The sequence below is a fragment of the Nestor notabilis genome, unplaced genomic scaffold (genome assembly GCF_000696875.1).
Source record: "Nestor notabilis isolate BGI_N333 unplaced genomic scaffold, ASM69687v1 scaffold44, whole genome shotgun sequence".
In the NCBI taxonomy this organism is placed as follows: domain Eukaryota; kingdom Metazoa; phylum Chordata; class Aves; order Psittaciformes; family Psittacidae; genus Nestor; species Nestor notabilis.
Window position 1 is genome coordinate 39,876 of NW_009926617.1, and position 17,057 is coordinate 56,932.

At 43.1% G+C, this 17,057-nt stretch overlaps 1 protein-coding gene across 1 annotated transcript in view; it reads left to right on the forward strand.

Annotated features, from left to right (window-relative positions):
* The window catches only part of LOC104405016 (paired box protein Pax-2-A-like), a 54,087-nt gene extending 37,992 nt beyond the window's left edge, over positions 1–16,095 (forward strand). Inside the window, exons 6-9 of the mRNA XM_010013602.1 lie at positions 4,670–4,879; positions 8,572–8,673; positions 14,606–14,692; positions 16,019–16,095. Of these exons, the coding sequence (XP_010011904.1) occupies positions 4,670–4,879; positions 8,572–8,673; positions 14,606–14,692; positions 16,019–16,095 (476 nt within the window). The remainder of the gene's footprint in view (positions 1–4,669; positions 4,880–8,571; positions 8,674–14,605; positions 14,693–16,018) is intronic.
* The last annotated feature ends 962 nt before the right edge of the window (positions 16,096–17,057 follow it).

A 17,057-nucleotide genomic window follows, 5' to 3' on the forward strand; every position in this document is an offset into this window, starting at 1 on the left:
GGTACGACGAGAAGCAGATTAGTCTTTATACACTTTTCAGTTCCAGGAAAGGTCTGTTATGATCACAGAGAATGGAAAAAAAAAATAGGACGATCGTTATCTTCAGTGCAACTTGCATAATGCTGTTGCAAAAGAAAAGCTAGAAAACTAAGAAAGGAGAGAAAAAGTGGTTCTTCGACATGACAGAAAGCCAAAGTGAAAGATACGCTGTGTCGGTCCATGGTCATGGTCTTTTGCATGACTTCTAGGGTTTGAGACAAGATCCTTATGTGGGATAAGTGTTGTGGCTCCACTGGCTCTAGTGTAAACTCACCACTTTTTGAATGTTGAGGACCCAGTCCCATTCTGTTTGCCTTAAGGAAACTTTTCTAAGGAATGGAGAATGCCAATATGGAAAAAGATGTTTCAATGGTGGGTACAAGCACAGGATTCGAAACACCTGAGATAAGATTCAGCTTTGGCACAGGGTTCCTACACAAACATAGGTATGCCTTCTCTGGGTTCAGTTTCTCATGGATAAAACAGTGATCCTTAAGGTATGCTGTAAGGATAAGTGTTCTAAAGAGTGAGGCGCTGGGGCACGCAAATATTTGATAGCTACACCAGGAAAAGATGAAGAACGCTAACCATTGTCAAGATGGTGAGCAGTGTTAAGTGGGTGTGTGCGAGCCATCCCTTATGCAGGGATGTGCCATCTTGATATTCTTTGTTTACTGAAAGATGCAGGTTTACTGGATGCAGGTCGCTTGTATTCCAGGAAGCCAGCAATGAAAAACAAGCAGCTTATCTAGTCCTGCAACCCCCCTGCTTCCCTTCCCTTCCCTTCAGCAGCAGAGAGCACGATAAAAGCTGAGACAAGTCTCTGTAGGAACCAAAAGCTGTGAATCTTCCTCTCAGTCTGTCTGGCCAAAATCCCTTCATTCGCAGGGGGAATTTAGGCCAGAGATCACCAGTTCTAGCTCTCCGCCAGAATAACAGAGGAGAGGGTTAGAAAGGAAGGAAAACAGCCATAACTCAGCAAGTACAGTCAGAAAGAGAGAGTAGGAGATGCACAAAATACATAGTCCTCTGCTATGTTTCCAGCTATATCCCCACCCTCCTGCCCCTTTCAAATTTCCCCCACCATGACATTGGGTGGTATTTTTTTGTCACTTATAAACAAGGATATTGTTTGCCACTTAGAAGAAGAAAGAAGCCTGGGATAGGAGTAGATATTTGCTGCTTTGCAAAGGGGTTGCAAACTCATTCCATCCCCGTTCGATTACAGATTGGTTTTCCAGCCTTAGGATAAGACACTGACAGACACTCCGGGGTTCCCTGATGCAGCTTTACTGTGGGACACCCCCCAAGACACAGACAAGCCAGTACAGCACTGCTCCACAGCTTGCTAGAACTAACAAGACTTGAAATAAGAAGGGGCAAGTTCAAAAGTAAGAAAGAATTAGAGAATGGAGAAAAACAGAGGTGAAAACAAAAAAGGTGCAGCTGAAGTTTGAGGTGGTTAAAATGAAAAATGGGACTGTGCCATTCACAGGTGGATAGATAGATCAATCAATTGATCTCGTGTACACTGACACACTTTGGAGCTATAATTCACTGCTGGGGCAATTATTCCAACATAGCAGTGGCAGGAGTTATATGGGAGACAGAATTCAGGGGCTTTTAGTCAGGGGAGAGCTGAACAACAAAGGAGTACAAAATGGAAAATGACATACCCCAGTAAAGATACATGGGATATAAGTTATGTCTGTGTAGTTGCAGAGCACAGAGGGAAAGATGGACAGATAGATAAATAGACACATAAAAGTCTGAGTTTTGGTTGTGCAATCGTTTGCCGTCTGACCTTATCCTCCCCTCCTCTCCACTACTCTTTAGAGGGAAGAGTGTTTAGCATTATTTGTGTCCCAGTCTCTTTGCTATGTTACTGTTGACTTCTTTATCCCCCCACACTAAGTGCTGCTGCCTCTGGAAGGTGCAAGGAGTTTTTCTTCATAAGCCTTGATGTGTTCAAGAGAGGGCTGGGCTCATTGCCGCTGTGAGCCTGACAGGGGCTTTAACAGCCTCACAACACCGGGACAAATAGCTCCTGGTCCCTTAACCCTTCTCAGCTTTGCAAAGCAAGGCCTAGCACTGTTGTTCCCATTGCAAGGGCTTTAGACAGTCTTTCAGGCTGAAATCCTCTCCGTGGTGGCTGGGCAGAGCGGAAATCCAGGGGCTGGATCAGATTGGCCTAATGCTACAGCAGCTTAAGCAGTCTGTTTTACCAGAGATTATGGTTTCACTTACACAGAGCGCCTGAAAAATGCTGTGGTTTAGGAAGGATTATAGCTGAAAATTCCATGCTTTAAAAGAGAAATAAAGCAGGGGAGGGACTAGGAAACCCAGTGTGCCTGAGGGCTGTGCAAACAGGATTAACCTCTGCCCATAGCACCTCTTGCTTCTGCCCACCCATGCTTCCTGCATCCATCCCCTTCCCTGCCCTTTCCTCCCCAGCAGCTCCTACACCTTTGCCCTCTTGCACAACACAGAGAGATGAAAAAGGAGCCTAGAAAATGCCCAGGACCAGAGTATCCCTAGTTTATTTAGCTATGACTGTCAAATGGCTTCCTTGAAAAATATCACTGCACTTGCAGCTCCTGAAAGCCAGGGGAACTTTTGGCCCTCTGCCTGCAGATAGATCCATTCATCCAAATTATCTAGTATCAACATTATTTGGATAAAGGCTTCAGCACTCCCAGGTTGCTGGTGGTGACTCTGCCTGCTTGGCCTGAAGGTAAATCTGCGTACTCCTTGCCATCTGACAACAGAGAATGCTGGAGAAAAATAGCCCTGGGGGTTCTCCATCTACAGAGACCAGCACTGGTATGTGAAGCCTTACTGGTAGGACTGTAGGAGAGTATACAGTTGTAAAAAGCAGAAGCTGGGCACCAACATGCTGCCTACTCTGGTGTTTTAATTAACTGTGCAACAAGAACCACATACTCCAGCTTCTACTCCCCGTATCTGCCACAAAAGGTCTTTGCCAAATGGAGCTTCCTATAGCAAAAAGGGAAGAGAAATCACAATCCTTACTTAGCATAGCAGAGACTTCACATAAGTGAACTAAATAAAGAGGAACTGTACACCTTTTCGCCAGGAGTGATCCTTCCCAGTCATCTGAACCATGAACGTATGTCTCTGCTGCAAAGGCGTCTCAGTGATCAGAGACCTTTGCTGGTCATCCCAGTTAAGAGGTACTTGGAGAAGAACACAGATGGCAAACTATCATTTTTTCCCCGGTAGCAAACCTTTAGGAAACAAATGCCTCAGGATAAAGAGCATTCACAGATAGAAACTGCCCAGCCCTTTATTGTCTAGGTGAGCACTGCAGCCTCGCAATAAGGTGCCTAGAGTTAATTAAGCCAGTTCTACATTAATGAAGTCAGATTTATGACCTAATTATATGTCACATTTATATTTCTCTGTATAAATCAAAACCACCAGAACTAACTTATTTCATAAGCCATTGGCAACACTTGTCATCATGGCAGAGAGATGACTTTCCTTTACTGACTGTAATTTGTTTACCTGAGGGTGGATGGTTTGCTAGACAATTTGGATCGGATCTGATCATATCATCCATACTTTGCTTTCAGGTGTTCAAATACAGGACTCTATAGCTGCTGACCCAACCACAGTGGGTGTTCTGGAGTATCCATGCTTTAGGTCACTGAGCTTTCCAATTCCCAAGCCTCTTACTTGGTTGCCAAGTTAGGAGCAGTTGCAAACTGTGCCTATTCAAATCTGTACATCAAAAATGGAGGTCAAGTGCAAACAACAATATAAATAAGACCTTTTATAAGTCTCACACATTTCCTCTCCTCCATTATACCTCTCTGTCAAGGTATCTGTCTGGCAACACTATACTGTGGGAGCAACCGGAGTCAGTACTGACTGGTTTTGCAGTTAAAGCTTCAAAGGGTGCCACTGAGAACAAGATTGATTGATCTGTTTACCCACCTATTAATTACACAGTCCCATTATTACTTTAACCACCTCAAATTTCAGCTACAACCTTTTTTGTCAAAGCTTTTATGGAGTTTGGGTTGAGAAGCTTTGGCCATTACCCTGAGCATCCTATTTAACAGATGCTCATAATAATGCTGCTTTCCTGGGGAAGGTTACCCTGGGTTGGAAGAGACAAAGCAGTTTAATTCCCTGGGTCAAACTGCATAAGTGTAGCATCGTCACATGCCTTCGGCCTACGAGAGAAAGCAGCAGGAAAGGGAGCACAGAAGCTTCAGAGCATTCTTCTCCTTCCCAACCCTATGCTTCCTTCTGTCCTCCCTCTCTTGCATGTCCCCTCCCTCACCTCTCCCTTTCCTGCATCCCATTCCTCCCACCTGCCACTGCACTCCATTCTCCTCATCTCCTGCTGCCCCTGCAGAGGCATCCCTGCAGTCAGAGCCTAGCCCCCGGGTGCATATACTGCTGTTGTCTCAGCACTGGCTCCTCTGAACTACTCCTAACCTTTTTATTTTTATTTTGTTTTTTAAATTAATTTCCCTGTAGATTTTAACCACTCCATTTTCATTTACCCATTTTGTTCTTCCTCTCCTCCCTTCCCCACCCTCCTCTTCCTCCCCCTGTTCCCTTTGTCTGTCTGTGTCCATCCCTTACCCTACCACAGAAAACCTCTCCTCTCCCCTCAGTATAAAGCAAGAGCCTCATGGAGCCTCTCTCACCCCTTTCACCCCCACCACGCCGGTCGGCTCTGGGCAGGCTGATCTTCAGCCCTTCCACATGGCCCTTTCAGACGATGCGTCCACGCCTTGCTACAGTGCCTTCCTTCATCATGGTGCCCACTTTGGGCAGTCCAGCAGCCAGCCTCTGATAGCAGGTAACCGGCCTTGGCCACAAACTCAGTGGGGATACTGCAGGCAAGGGGTTCAGTTTCATCTGATGGGTAGACCAGTAAATGCTGCAAGCTCTTTGAGTGCAAGTGGGAACCAGAGCAGCCATGTTCCAGTTCTGTGTATGCAGCACGTGTTCTCAGCTCCATGGAGAGTCATAGAAAGATTTCATACCAGTCCTTAATTTTTTAGAATAAAATGGGAAAAGAAGCTGTAAGTACTTAGAAGAGTGTCCCAGTTGGATGGGTCTGGGACTTACTATAGGAATACTCATACAGCAAAATCCTGTGCTGCCTCATTAGCCATAATGCCCCCAAGTACTGTAGGGTTAGCTGTAGGATTGACAGGGACATTCAGCATGGGTTAGTACAAACTACTAAGCTAGATAAATATACCTGCAGTCGGTGAGCACTGTCACAGGTATGTTGTGAGTAGTATTTGAGTCACCTGGTTTGAGAGTGAGAGTATCAATGTGAGCTGGTGCCTTTCCACAGCAGACCAAGTATTTAAGGAACAGGGCATCACATCTGAATGTCAGGACCAGGAAGAGCGGGTGAGAGACTATAAATCCTTACAGCCAAAGGAATACAGGCCCAGGGTAGGTGGTCTTTAAGGGAAGGAGACAAGTGAAGAAATCGGTTGCAGAAGATAACAGCACTTAGGAGCAGCAGGCTGGAGGGGAGGGTGGTGATCAAGAACAGGTTTCAGGTAGGTATTAGAGGAAACTCCTGTGCAAGGTGACTGAAGCAACATTGCTGCAGAAGCTCAGGGGCAGCTTGGATGAAATGGTGGGTATCATTTTAGATGACCACTGAGGCTGTTGTCACTCCACTGTCAAAGAGTATAATTTGGGCTTTTTCAGAACAGACGAAGTCTTAGTGCAGACCACAGTTCCCAATGCTCAAGAAACACACCTTTGCCTCCTTCATGTTCCTATATTATTTTTCTCTTTTGATCCAACATCCTCCCTTTGTCTTGTCAGGTGAGATTTGCATTTCTAAATCTCCCTGTAGGAAAGCAGCAGGTAACAGCAGAGAAGACTTTTGTGTTCATAACGCCGTCTTGGTCCAATCTTACCACAGCCAATAAGAGTATCTGAGCTCTGGGCACTTCCTAAGTCAAGGAGTCCCATAAAAGACCCTCTCCAACAACATAGTTCTCTGGGGATGCAGTCATATATGACCATCCTCTAGCCTAGAAGGCACTGTGTTTCAGGAGACGCATCTGCCTTAGGACCCTTATGGAGAATTAGAAATAGGAGAAAGTGTTCAAAAGCTCAAACAGTATCATAGTGATGAAGGTGCTGTTCCTCATGTGGAAGGCTTTGGGGGAGGGGAGAATCGCTGGAATTGGAAGCATGTTATAAGCAGGATAGGTGCTAGCTTTGCCATAGCCCTGGAGTACAAGAATTTAATAATCCTGTCTACCTGTTGGTAATAACAGGAGGTAATGGAAGGGGCCTATGTATGTATGTATGTAACAGCATTTTCTCTCTGTGAGACTCATTCATGTTGCTGATACTATACTTGTTTGTTATCTTCCTTTTCAAGATTGGGATTTTGACAGTGATCACTTCCCAATAAATTTTCCACACTGAATTTTGAACATCAGCCTCTGCGTGCTCATGTCTGAATAAAAACACAGGGGCATATGTGCATAGATCGGATAGCAGAGTGAGTGTGTATGTGTTCCCACCTGAACAGAAGTGTCAAAATGAATTAATTTTGCCTGCTGCTACATAATGTTCTCTCTAACTTTTAGTGCCACTGTTTTCTCACTCATCACCTGTTGTTATTTCTCAGGCTAGTCAATAAATGAAACCCAAAGAACATGAATTTTAAGCATAAAACTCTTGGGAAAAAAACCAACCTTCATCTAGCAGGTGTTAATCATCCATCTTAACACACAGCTACCAATCACTAAAGAAATGAGGGTGATAAAAGAGTAGAAGAGTGTAGAATATAAATCCCTGAGGCATTATATATTTATTTTTATCAATATTGGGGAGTGGCTGAAAAATGGCTCAGCCGTTGTCTGGTAGTTCTGTCCCATTATCGAAGAGGAGGTGAGAGAGGAACTGATTAGGATACTGATTAGGAACCTCTTCAAGGAGAAAGAATGAACTTGCATTTCTTTTTTCTTAAGTAAATCACCTCAGTAATCTTTAGTCAAGACCTGTGAAAGCAATGAAGTAGTTAGCCTACCTCTTCCCAGAGTAACTTCCTCCCTTTAGGTTAATGCTCCATGTTGATTAGTTTTTGCTTTGCTGTGTAACTGTTATTTATTTCTGATTGTCCAGTGAAGGTTCATGCTTGTTGCAGGGCCTGCTTTATCAGTTATCATCCTGCTATTAGTAGAGCTAAACCAACTCTTACTCTTCTTCCATTGGCATATCCAAGCATGGTACCAGTGACTCTAGTGGTGTTAATGCTTAACCTGTCACTTCTAAAGGTGATCACACTCCAGCCCTCCAGTTAGGATAGACAGGAGAGACAAAATTTAACAAAGCAACAACAAATGGCACAAACTTCTTGGTGAGCTACAGGTCACCTAGGGAATGTGCAAGGCTTTGGGTGCCTGAAACAGGCTGAGATTTCAGTAGACAGCATTGGAGGTCGAGTTATAAATCTCTCAGCAGCTGTGGGGGAAAGATTATCTTAATTTATTTAGCCTTTTTTTGTTTGTTTGGTTGGTTGGTTGGTTTGTTCATTTGGGGGGGTTTTGGGGTTTGTTGTTTTTTTTTTTTTTCCATTTTGGTTTGGTTTGGTTTTGGCTTGCAACTCACAGCAGCTTCTGAGATGATTTTAGTTCATTTAAATGCAATAAGCACTAACAGAAAATGCCCTTCTGGCTGGCCCATTTTCAGTCTAACAAGTCCAAATGAGGAAATGCCTCTGGCATCAACCAAGAAGCCTACAGCTACACTTCCTAAGAGATGAAAAATAAACTACAGCCATCCACCCAGTCCACACCCCTCTCTACTTTGGTGGAGAAAAGATATCGCTTGTACCTGTGATAAAAATGAAGTGGGACTCAAACTAATTTGCATCATTCTATTATAGTATATATTACGCTAGCACCTGGAAGGAGTCCAACCAGTATTGATCTAACGCTAAGCACTGTGAAAATGTACTAAGTGTGTCCTTGCACCAAAGAGTTTGCAGCATAAGAAGCAGCACAGAGAGGTGAAGTGACTTGCCTAAAATCATCAGCAGGTGAATGACAGAGGTGGGAAGAGAGGCAGGCACAGAAAACTCCTGGATCACTTTCCAATGCCTTGTACATAGATCATGCCCTAAAGCAACATCCTACCAGTTTTGGAACTGCATCCACTGCAGATAGACAGGACTTTAGCTACTCTGGCAGAGAATATGCTACCATTCTCTGTGCAGCTCAGGGCCATTTTGATTTACTTAAAATAGATCCAAAATCAACAATGAAACAAAATTTTTTGAGCCTCACAAAGTTTTAACACCCATCCTTACAGTATGAGATCGAAAGTGCCACGATCTTCCCCCAGAATTTCCAGTGGATGAACAGCACTTATGCAAGAGAAGGCTGCACAGCACTTGCCTATGAAGCTGCTAGTCATGTGACAGTGGGACAAAAGGTGGTATCAAATCAATATTGAAAGATCTTATCCCTACTGACCCCCTGTCCTGATTCTTTCCCTTTCCAGGTCGTGATATGGCAAGCACCACCTTACCTGGCTACCCACCCCATGTTCCTCCAACTGGACAAGGCAGCTACCCAACCTCAACTCTTGCAGGAATGGTTCCTGGTAAGTCAGCCCCCAGACTTCAGTAATGGTGCATACGTGTTTGAACAGTATACTAACATCGTCATCAGGTGCCTATAACCATTGCAGCTAAAAACATTTTTTGTAACGTGTCTCTTTTCCCCTAGTAACTGATTCACTGCTGCTGTGGGCAACTAGCTATCTATAACCTGTGGCAATTAATTGGTAATTCATACCTTAGTATTCATTAACTAATGTAATTATTTTCCAACAACCCGTGTAGATTATTACATACTTGTTCATGGCTCAGGATATTCAGCTATCCGCTAACTTAGGGTAACAACTTACCTTCCATCTAAAGCAAAGGCATCAAACTGAAAATCATCAATGGTAATTTAATACCCACAATTTTTGGAGACCCACTGTCCATAGCCTAAACTAGCTAAGAACTAAGCAATTATTAATAGCATTTCAGGAGAAACTAACAATCCACTTTTAACAACCAACTACCTACCCACCTCCTGTTTGTAAGACTCTGCCTCCAATCCAAGAAACTACCTACCTAATCCTACATCTAAAGGCAATCTGTTTCTTTGCTACCCAATTTCTTTGGAGAAGTATCTTCTATTGGCATATGGATTTTCCCTCTGTTTAGAGAGAAGAGAGGACTATTTACCATAGGGCAATTGAAGAGTTTATTACCCCAGGCTCTATTCCCCGTTCCTCAGATGACAGTTATCCCCAGCAGATAAATGAAGAGGCAGGATTGTTTCTCAGCCACGGTAGCTCAGAATTCAGAACTTCATCTGCCACTGACTTCTGCTTCTGTTACTGCCCTGGGTTGTGAGTCATGACAGCTAATGGGCAGGTACACAGTCCATTCTGCAACCTCTACAACTGAAAGGATGACTCCAGAACCAAAGCAGCAGAAAACTGAGGACAGAAAGCTCTTAAATCACTATGATATAATTTGCCAGGGCTCAAGAGTGAAAAGCCTAAACTTAACCCTCATCCAAATCTTAGAACAGCTAGCTAAATGAACATACACTGCAGCAACACAAGTGAAAATATCTCCGATAGAAACGTTTGGAGGTTGAAGTCTTAACATCTTTAAATGACAAATCACTGCTCATATACCATGAAGTACTGGCTAATGCCCATGGTCGCATTCCACAACAAGCTACCTACTGCTTATGATCCTAAGGTACAACAAAATATCAGGCTATGCTGTGAAGATGACGTGATTGATTTCCAGATCAGGAAAAGATAGTGGATTGATCCCTTCCTCACCTCCGCTTTAGTCCCTTGGTATAGCTGACCAGCTTGCTGGACTTCTGGGGTGGTGCAGAGTTGGTGAATTTTAGGGCATCTCCTTCTACACTAAGTTTTTCAGGTGGATAGTTTGGCTCCAGAATCACAGAAGCAGTAAGACAATACAGATCAGTTTAAAAAACCCACACAGTAACAGTAGGTAGACTCAGTCGTCAATATTTAAGTCAGCTGTAGGTCAAAACTTAGAGAAGATCATGGCATATAGAAATTATTAATAACATCAAAGTAGCCAGCTCTTTGAATAGGTACTTCTAAAAAATACTTTTCTCAGCTTCTGACTGTTCTCAGCTGTTCAGTGACTGCTACGCAAGTTTAACATCCTCATCACAAGGATAATACTGAAATCTAAACTGGGACAAAAAAACTAAGGCCACTAATCACAGGGATCACTTATCCAAGAATAGGGTATTTCACCTCCTTGATGTGGAGGCTACTTATTTGTAAGATGGCAATGTCTCCAAAACCACACGGATGCCCCCAAAAAGAAAACAAACAGGATGATAAAGATAAAAGTTGAGTTATACTTCAAAGCAAAAAAGATTATTCAAGTCAAATGGGTACCTTTACATTAAATCTGATGTCAACATGCAATTAGAGGAAGTTTTTCCAGTAGCCTACTTGGGCATCCTGCAGTAGTTACTGCATCTTTCCACAAAGCATGAAGTTCTGGTTGTTTCAGTCCTACCCACTGGTCAGACCCAACCTGGCAGCCCTTCTCTTCCTGTCTTCTAATGTGACTGAAGCCAACAAGCTGGAGAGATAAAGAGGCTTCCTTGGAAGGAACAGAAGACTTGGCTTTAATGGGTCAATGCTGCAGATCTCTGTAGCTAGGGGCCAAAAGTGAATGTCTGTGGAAGGGTACAGAGATATAATAAGGTAAGAATAGAGCAAACATGTATTGGTACTTTATCAAAAGATCTCCCAGCCTCCAACAAGTTGCAGCTCAGAGACTTCCTAAGCGAGACTTAGTATCGTTCTATTTAATCATTACACACTCTCAATAGGTTTCCCCTCCACAAACTTGAACCGTGTCACTTGAACCCCTGTAAGCCTTTAACATCTGTAGCAACCTATGGCAAGAAGTTCTGTAGCTTAAGTACATATTATGTGAAAACTACCTCCCTTATTTGTTCTGAACCTGCCACCTGCTAGGCTCACTTCATGCCTCATGGTTTCTGTATCAGAAGACTAAACATGCCAAGATTTAAATACAGATACCAAGAAATACTGTTAGTAAAGGTTCCCAGAGCACGGATTGCACAGAATATAGGCCTCATGAGATTGATCCTCTGTGTTTACTTGCAACCTCTGTTAAAAGTCCAGGTTGAATGGAGAAAACATATGATCTTGCCAACGGCTTGTCGCATGCCCCCAGGCCAAAAAAGATCAGGGGCCAGTGCTTTAACTACATTGAAAACAAGAATCAGCAAAATGACCACTCAGGGAGTATGTTTAGGAAGCATACTGACGTGCAAACAAACCTTACTGTCCAGATGTGAGTGAATATGAGAAAGAACCTCTGTCTTCTCTAGATAAAGGTGCAGAGCTAAAAATAGAACTGGTCAGAAACCAGAATCTCCAACCCATACAAAACTCTGATTCTTTGACATTTGTTTTCATCTTGCATTGGTATGAGGAGTCAGAATCTTGAAATAGTTCAATTTGCAAACATCAGGATGAAACATTTCAATAATGTCAACATGTTCTAGATGTCAAGACATATTAAAGTAATGAAAGAATTGAAAGGAAATTAAATGAGATGAGAAAGGCAAAATGAAACAAAACAAGAAAGTTGAAACATAATACTTTGTTTCAATTTGCAATCATTTCAGAACTTTTCTTTCCAAAACTCCATTGAAGCTGACAAGCTTGTGAAAAACATTCTCATTTCAATGAGACAGCATTTTCCACTGGAAGACTGTTTCTGAGAAGATTGTTTGACCAGTGCTAACCAAAGCTGCTCTGTTCTATCCGTGACAACCTTTCACTAGACTTCTACTTGTGTAATCTAGAGAAGAGCTTGCCTCCAGTAGCAGCACATCCATGCAACATGGCCAGTCATGCATTCAAGTATCTCTGGGGTTTATGTGGATAGTGTGGTAAGATATATATCCTGCATCTGCCCTTGCCTGTAACTGCAGGTCCCAGGCTGCAGACATGGAGGAAAGCCAGTAGTCCCTGAGCACACACTTGAAAAACCAGCGGTTAGCCACTCAAAGAAGGATGAATCAGGTACTGTGCTATGCACTTAACCTGTGTGTTTGAGAGATGTTTCCTGCACAGGTAACAGAGCACCTTTGCTCCCTGCCTCAATTCTTCCTCTTTCCCAGAAATGCCATCAAGTTTCTGCAAACTGTTTTGGAGAGGTGAGCATCCACTGAAAGGAAGTGCAGTTTACTCAGAGCAGTGCAGAGCCTGCAGAGGTCTGGTGATGGCAACGGCAGGGAGTCGTTAAACAGAATCCAATGTTGATGAGGAAATTACACTTGTTTCATTAGTGATCAAGGAAAGCGATAGCTCAGTTCCTCTTGGTCACAGTTGAGCTCAAAAGCTCATTATCCTGCTGCATGCATGCTTTCACTCCTCGTCAATAAACACTGTTTCCAGTGGCTGCCCTCCCTCCTCCCCAGCCCTCTGTAGCTGGGGCTCTTTCTCCTCTACTTAACCCGTGCTTTAGGAGCACTAGAAACAGTTTAGGGTGACAACTCAGAAGATGGTGGGAGAGAAGCCTTGAAATGCCAGAACTTCCTCCCTCTGTGCAGTGAAGATGTTTCTATGAGGCATTTCAAAGTAGAAATTCTCATTCAGGTATTTTTTTTCCTTCTTATTGGGGACAAATGCATTCCTTTATATCCCACAAGTAAGTCACTTTGGTAGAGATTAATTAGGATTATGCACTGCTTTTGCCTTTGTATCCTGTCCCACAGTGTCTTGGTCACCTTGGCAGGTTTCACCTACTCCTTCCCAGCAAGCTGTCAGAATTTCCAGTGCAGGATGTTTCTAGTTCTGGAAATATGCTGACTTATTATCATTAAAAGAGTATTTAGCAAGGTCTGTCACACAAATGAGGTTTTATGTTGAAACTAAAAGCTACTGTGACTAAAACACTTTGGATGGTGATTGTTTTTGATACATACACCTTTTCATACTGACTACTTTGGCTATTACCCCGAGTGTCTTTAAAAATCTCGTCAGACAGATTCTTCTCAAGTTTAAAGCAGTGCAAATCCCCTGACTTCAACAGACTTGATTTCCACCATCTGAGAACCTGTGGTTTGGCTTTAACTCTCCAGTGAGGGGAGATTTGCAGAGATTACAGTATAATTAATTGACATTTCTTCGGTAATTGTATCACAGGCATCCAGCGGGTCTTGCATTGCCTTCTTTCCTTATTCCATGGTATCTAGCAGGAACCCCAGATGCTTTCCAAACACTTCGATTGTAACAACTCCACCCCTTGCTCAGGGCAGACCAGAAGCTAATAGTCACGCTGTTCACTGTCTTTTAAGTGCATAATGCCACACCACTCAGATTGCACTAATTGTCCCCAGTCTCTTGGTACTAGATTAAATTGAGGTTATGATAAGGTAATAGCATGTTTTTACTTAATAGAATCATACATTTTTAAGTTTTGGGAGATTTATTTATTTTGAATGCAGCACCACACCTCCTCAGTTACCAAATAAGTTACCTTAGCCCTGCACAGCCTTCTGTAAAGCAAGGAGACTCAGTTCCTTATGCACAATAAAACTGAATATTTAAGACCCTACAATATTCAAATCTGGGGTCAGAGTCTTATCAGGTCACAAGTATTTTGGCTTGGGTCCATTTTACTGAATGTGAAAAACGGAGCTATAGCTCAGCTTGCCTTTCAGATTTAGAATAGTACCTAAAGCAGTAATCATTAGAAAATTATTTTCTGGAACTGGAATGCAGCAACTTTTCTCTGTAACTCACTAACTAAGCACAAAGATGGGTTTAATGATATATGAATCAGTTTTTTGACTAACACCATCTATATAAAGAAAGATTCATATGTTTTCCATTTTGGTTTATATTTAAGCCCACCCTACTCTCACTGTACTTGTAGAGAAATTACTTTTCTCCAAAAACACATCATCACCTTCAGTACCCTACGAACAAAACTTAGCAGTACATATTGCCATCAACAGCCCTGCTAGTTCCAGTGAGTTCATTGTGAGCTTGTCCCATCGAGCTCCCATGCCTACTGTCTTGAATCTATTGCAGAATCTTACATTTTATTTAAAAGAAAGATGATGGTTAATTGCAGAAAAAAGCTGGCATGTGCTTTACAATCCTACCGCAACCTGAGAATCAGAAGTCAGAAGGCAACAAAAAATAAACCACTTTATTTATTTGTGTTATTGAATTTCATTATTTTAAACTAATTTCTTGAGTCTGAAGAGGCCAATCTTACGATATTTTAATTGTATGCGTAGGCAACATTGCACTGAACAAACACTACAGCGTTCTGAAGAGCACAGTCCCAGCTGAGCAAGAAAGCTACACGCACTAGTTTTTCTGCTGGCATACGGATTCAGCTTGAACACTAGCTTGATGGAATAGTAAACAAAAATCTTCACTCTTAACTGTATTTCACACCTTCCTTGGTTTCTTCCAGGGAGCGAGTTCTCAGGCAACCCCTACAGCCACCCTCAGTACACAACCTACAACGAGGCTTGGCGGTTCAGAAACCCTGCATTACTAAGTGAGTATCTCTTTCCCAGAGCACACCCCCAGCCTCGCGCTCCTTCTGTTTGTCTCTTTGTTTTATTTTCTTTTTTGTTTGTTTATGGAAAGGGCTTTCAAGTAGTTAGGCAGGTGAGAGGCCTTTTTTCCTCAGTCTCCAGTCCAGTGTCTAGATAGGTGTATACCTCACATGTGTTTTGTATCTGTTCTAAAGCTGAATCCTCTTTCCTGAGACCGTTCAGAATTCCAGTTCAGCATGGGCTTCTCCATGAACTGCATCCACAGTTTATTCCAGATTATATCAAAAGTTAAACTCTGGTTCTGTTGTTCTCTCAGGCTGCCATCCACATCCATTCAAGGTATGATTAAAACTCCAGATGAGGCTTCACTCCTTTCCCAAGCTAAACCCAGAGTCAGTTCCTGGGGATATGGAAATCCCACAGAAGTTCTTCCTGTTGGACCAGTTGGAACTGTGTCTAGGGTGGGAGACAGGCTTCATAACTACATTTGTAGTAGCCGGTAGAGTTTTCTAGAAAGGCTATATCCATCCCCAGTAACTAATATGCCTAGAAATAGTCGGGCTTTTTTCAGAGGGGAAAAAACCTCCCATAAGACCGTATCCTCTAACACAACATTTATTTGCAAGGGAATGCGAAGAGATTTATTATATGTAAAATAAATCAGCTGTGATTATTACCTACATATTTACTGAGGTTTAACAGCTGAATAGATGCATGTTTTATTCCACTGTTGTTAAACCTCAGTAAATGTGATCTTAATAATCAATCACTATTTAACACACATTCAATAACTGTCTAGAGAGCTTTCATTCCAAATGTGACCAAAATCCCACACAATAAAACATTGTAGTTTTGTTTCATTTCACCCCTCCTGGTTTTAAAAGTGACCCATTATACTTTGTAAGGTATGCTCAGAACATCTGGCCCTGACACTTCCCTTGTGGCTGCAGATCAGGTGTGGTGTATTTGTGCTGCAATGCTCATAGGCTTCCCTCTCAGTAACTTACTGATGGTCAGAAGGAGCAAAAGAATTTCCTTTCCATTGAGGGGCTTCAGAGCCAGAGGCCACAGTAGCATCTCTCCACTGAAACGCAGCCCTCAGCTGGCCTCAACTTACTGCATTTCCCTAATCCCATTAAGAGCCAAGTTCCCAGGTTTGTTCTTTAGGTTCCTTTCGTTTTCTTCCTTCCTTTCCTTTTCCTTTCAGTTCTCCTTTGTTTCTTTTCTTTTCTTTCTTTTTTTTTGCTTTGTTTTATTTATTTATTTTTTTTTTTTTACTGTTTGTCCTTTCAACCAGTCCATTCTTCTCCTGTGTTAACTTTCAGGTTCCCCTTATTATTATAGTGCCACATCCCGGGGCTCCGCACCTCCCACTGCTGCCGCTGCCTATGACCGCCACTAGTTACCATGGAAACCACATGAAACTGCAGGGCGACAGCTTAGGCCTCCACATTGTACCTGTCTGATCACCTCCCTCCATCCCTAGGAAGGGTGAAGAGACTTTCTCCGTTCCTCCCCACAGTCCAGTTCCTTCTTCTTTGCCATGAAGGCGCCGGACCAAGCGCTCACCACACAAGACTGAGACCCCTGCCCTCTGCCACTCCCCCCACACCGGGAAGAGCCTGCGGCCAAGTGGCTTCTCCTGCCGGAGCCCTCCACCGCGCCTGGGCAGAGTGCAGCCACACAATGGCCCCTTGGCTTCCAGGACTTCAGGGGGACTGGGAAGCAATGCAGCTGGCAACCGTTGCCTTACAGGACCCCCTTCCAGGAGCAGTGAGGGCTGGGGGAGGCAGGGGAGAATGCCGCCCATGAAACACTGTTCCCCAAAGATATGCTCTTCTGTGGTGGACTCTTCAACATGTGCAACGCGTGATCTTCACCCTGTTTCCCAGGACAGAGGGAATAGTCTGGCTAGAGCAGAGATGGCAGTACAGAGACCTGGCCCATCTGGCAATGAAGAAAAGGACCAAGTAACTATCTGCACCCCACGAGGGGTTCTCTGTGCACCTCATCCCCACTTCCCAGCAAGGCTTCCCCCATAGTTGGCTGCACCTCACACGTGGTGACTTCACAGGCCAGAGCTGGGAGGAACCTCACACATATACCCACAATTTCTGTGACACACAATCAGCTCAGACAGGAGGATGGAGCAACATTTACAAACCAACCAACGAAATGAAGAAATATATAAATAGATATATAAATATAACTGTGTTTTTATGCTTTGTCATGAAGGTCTGTAAAAAGGAAAACAAACAAACAAACAAAAAGAACGAATCCCCAATTTTCTAAAAAACCCAAGCAAACAAAAACAACAAAAAAACAAAAATAATAATTAAAAAACCCTACAAAAATAAAACTCCA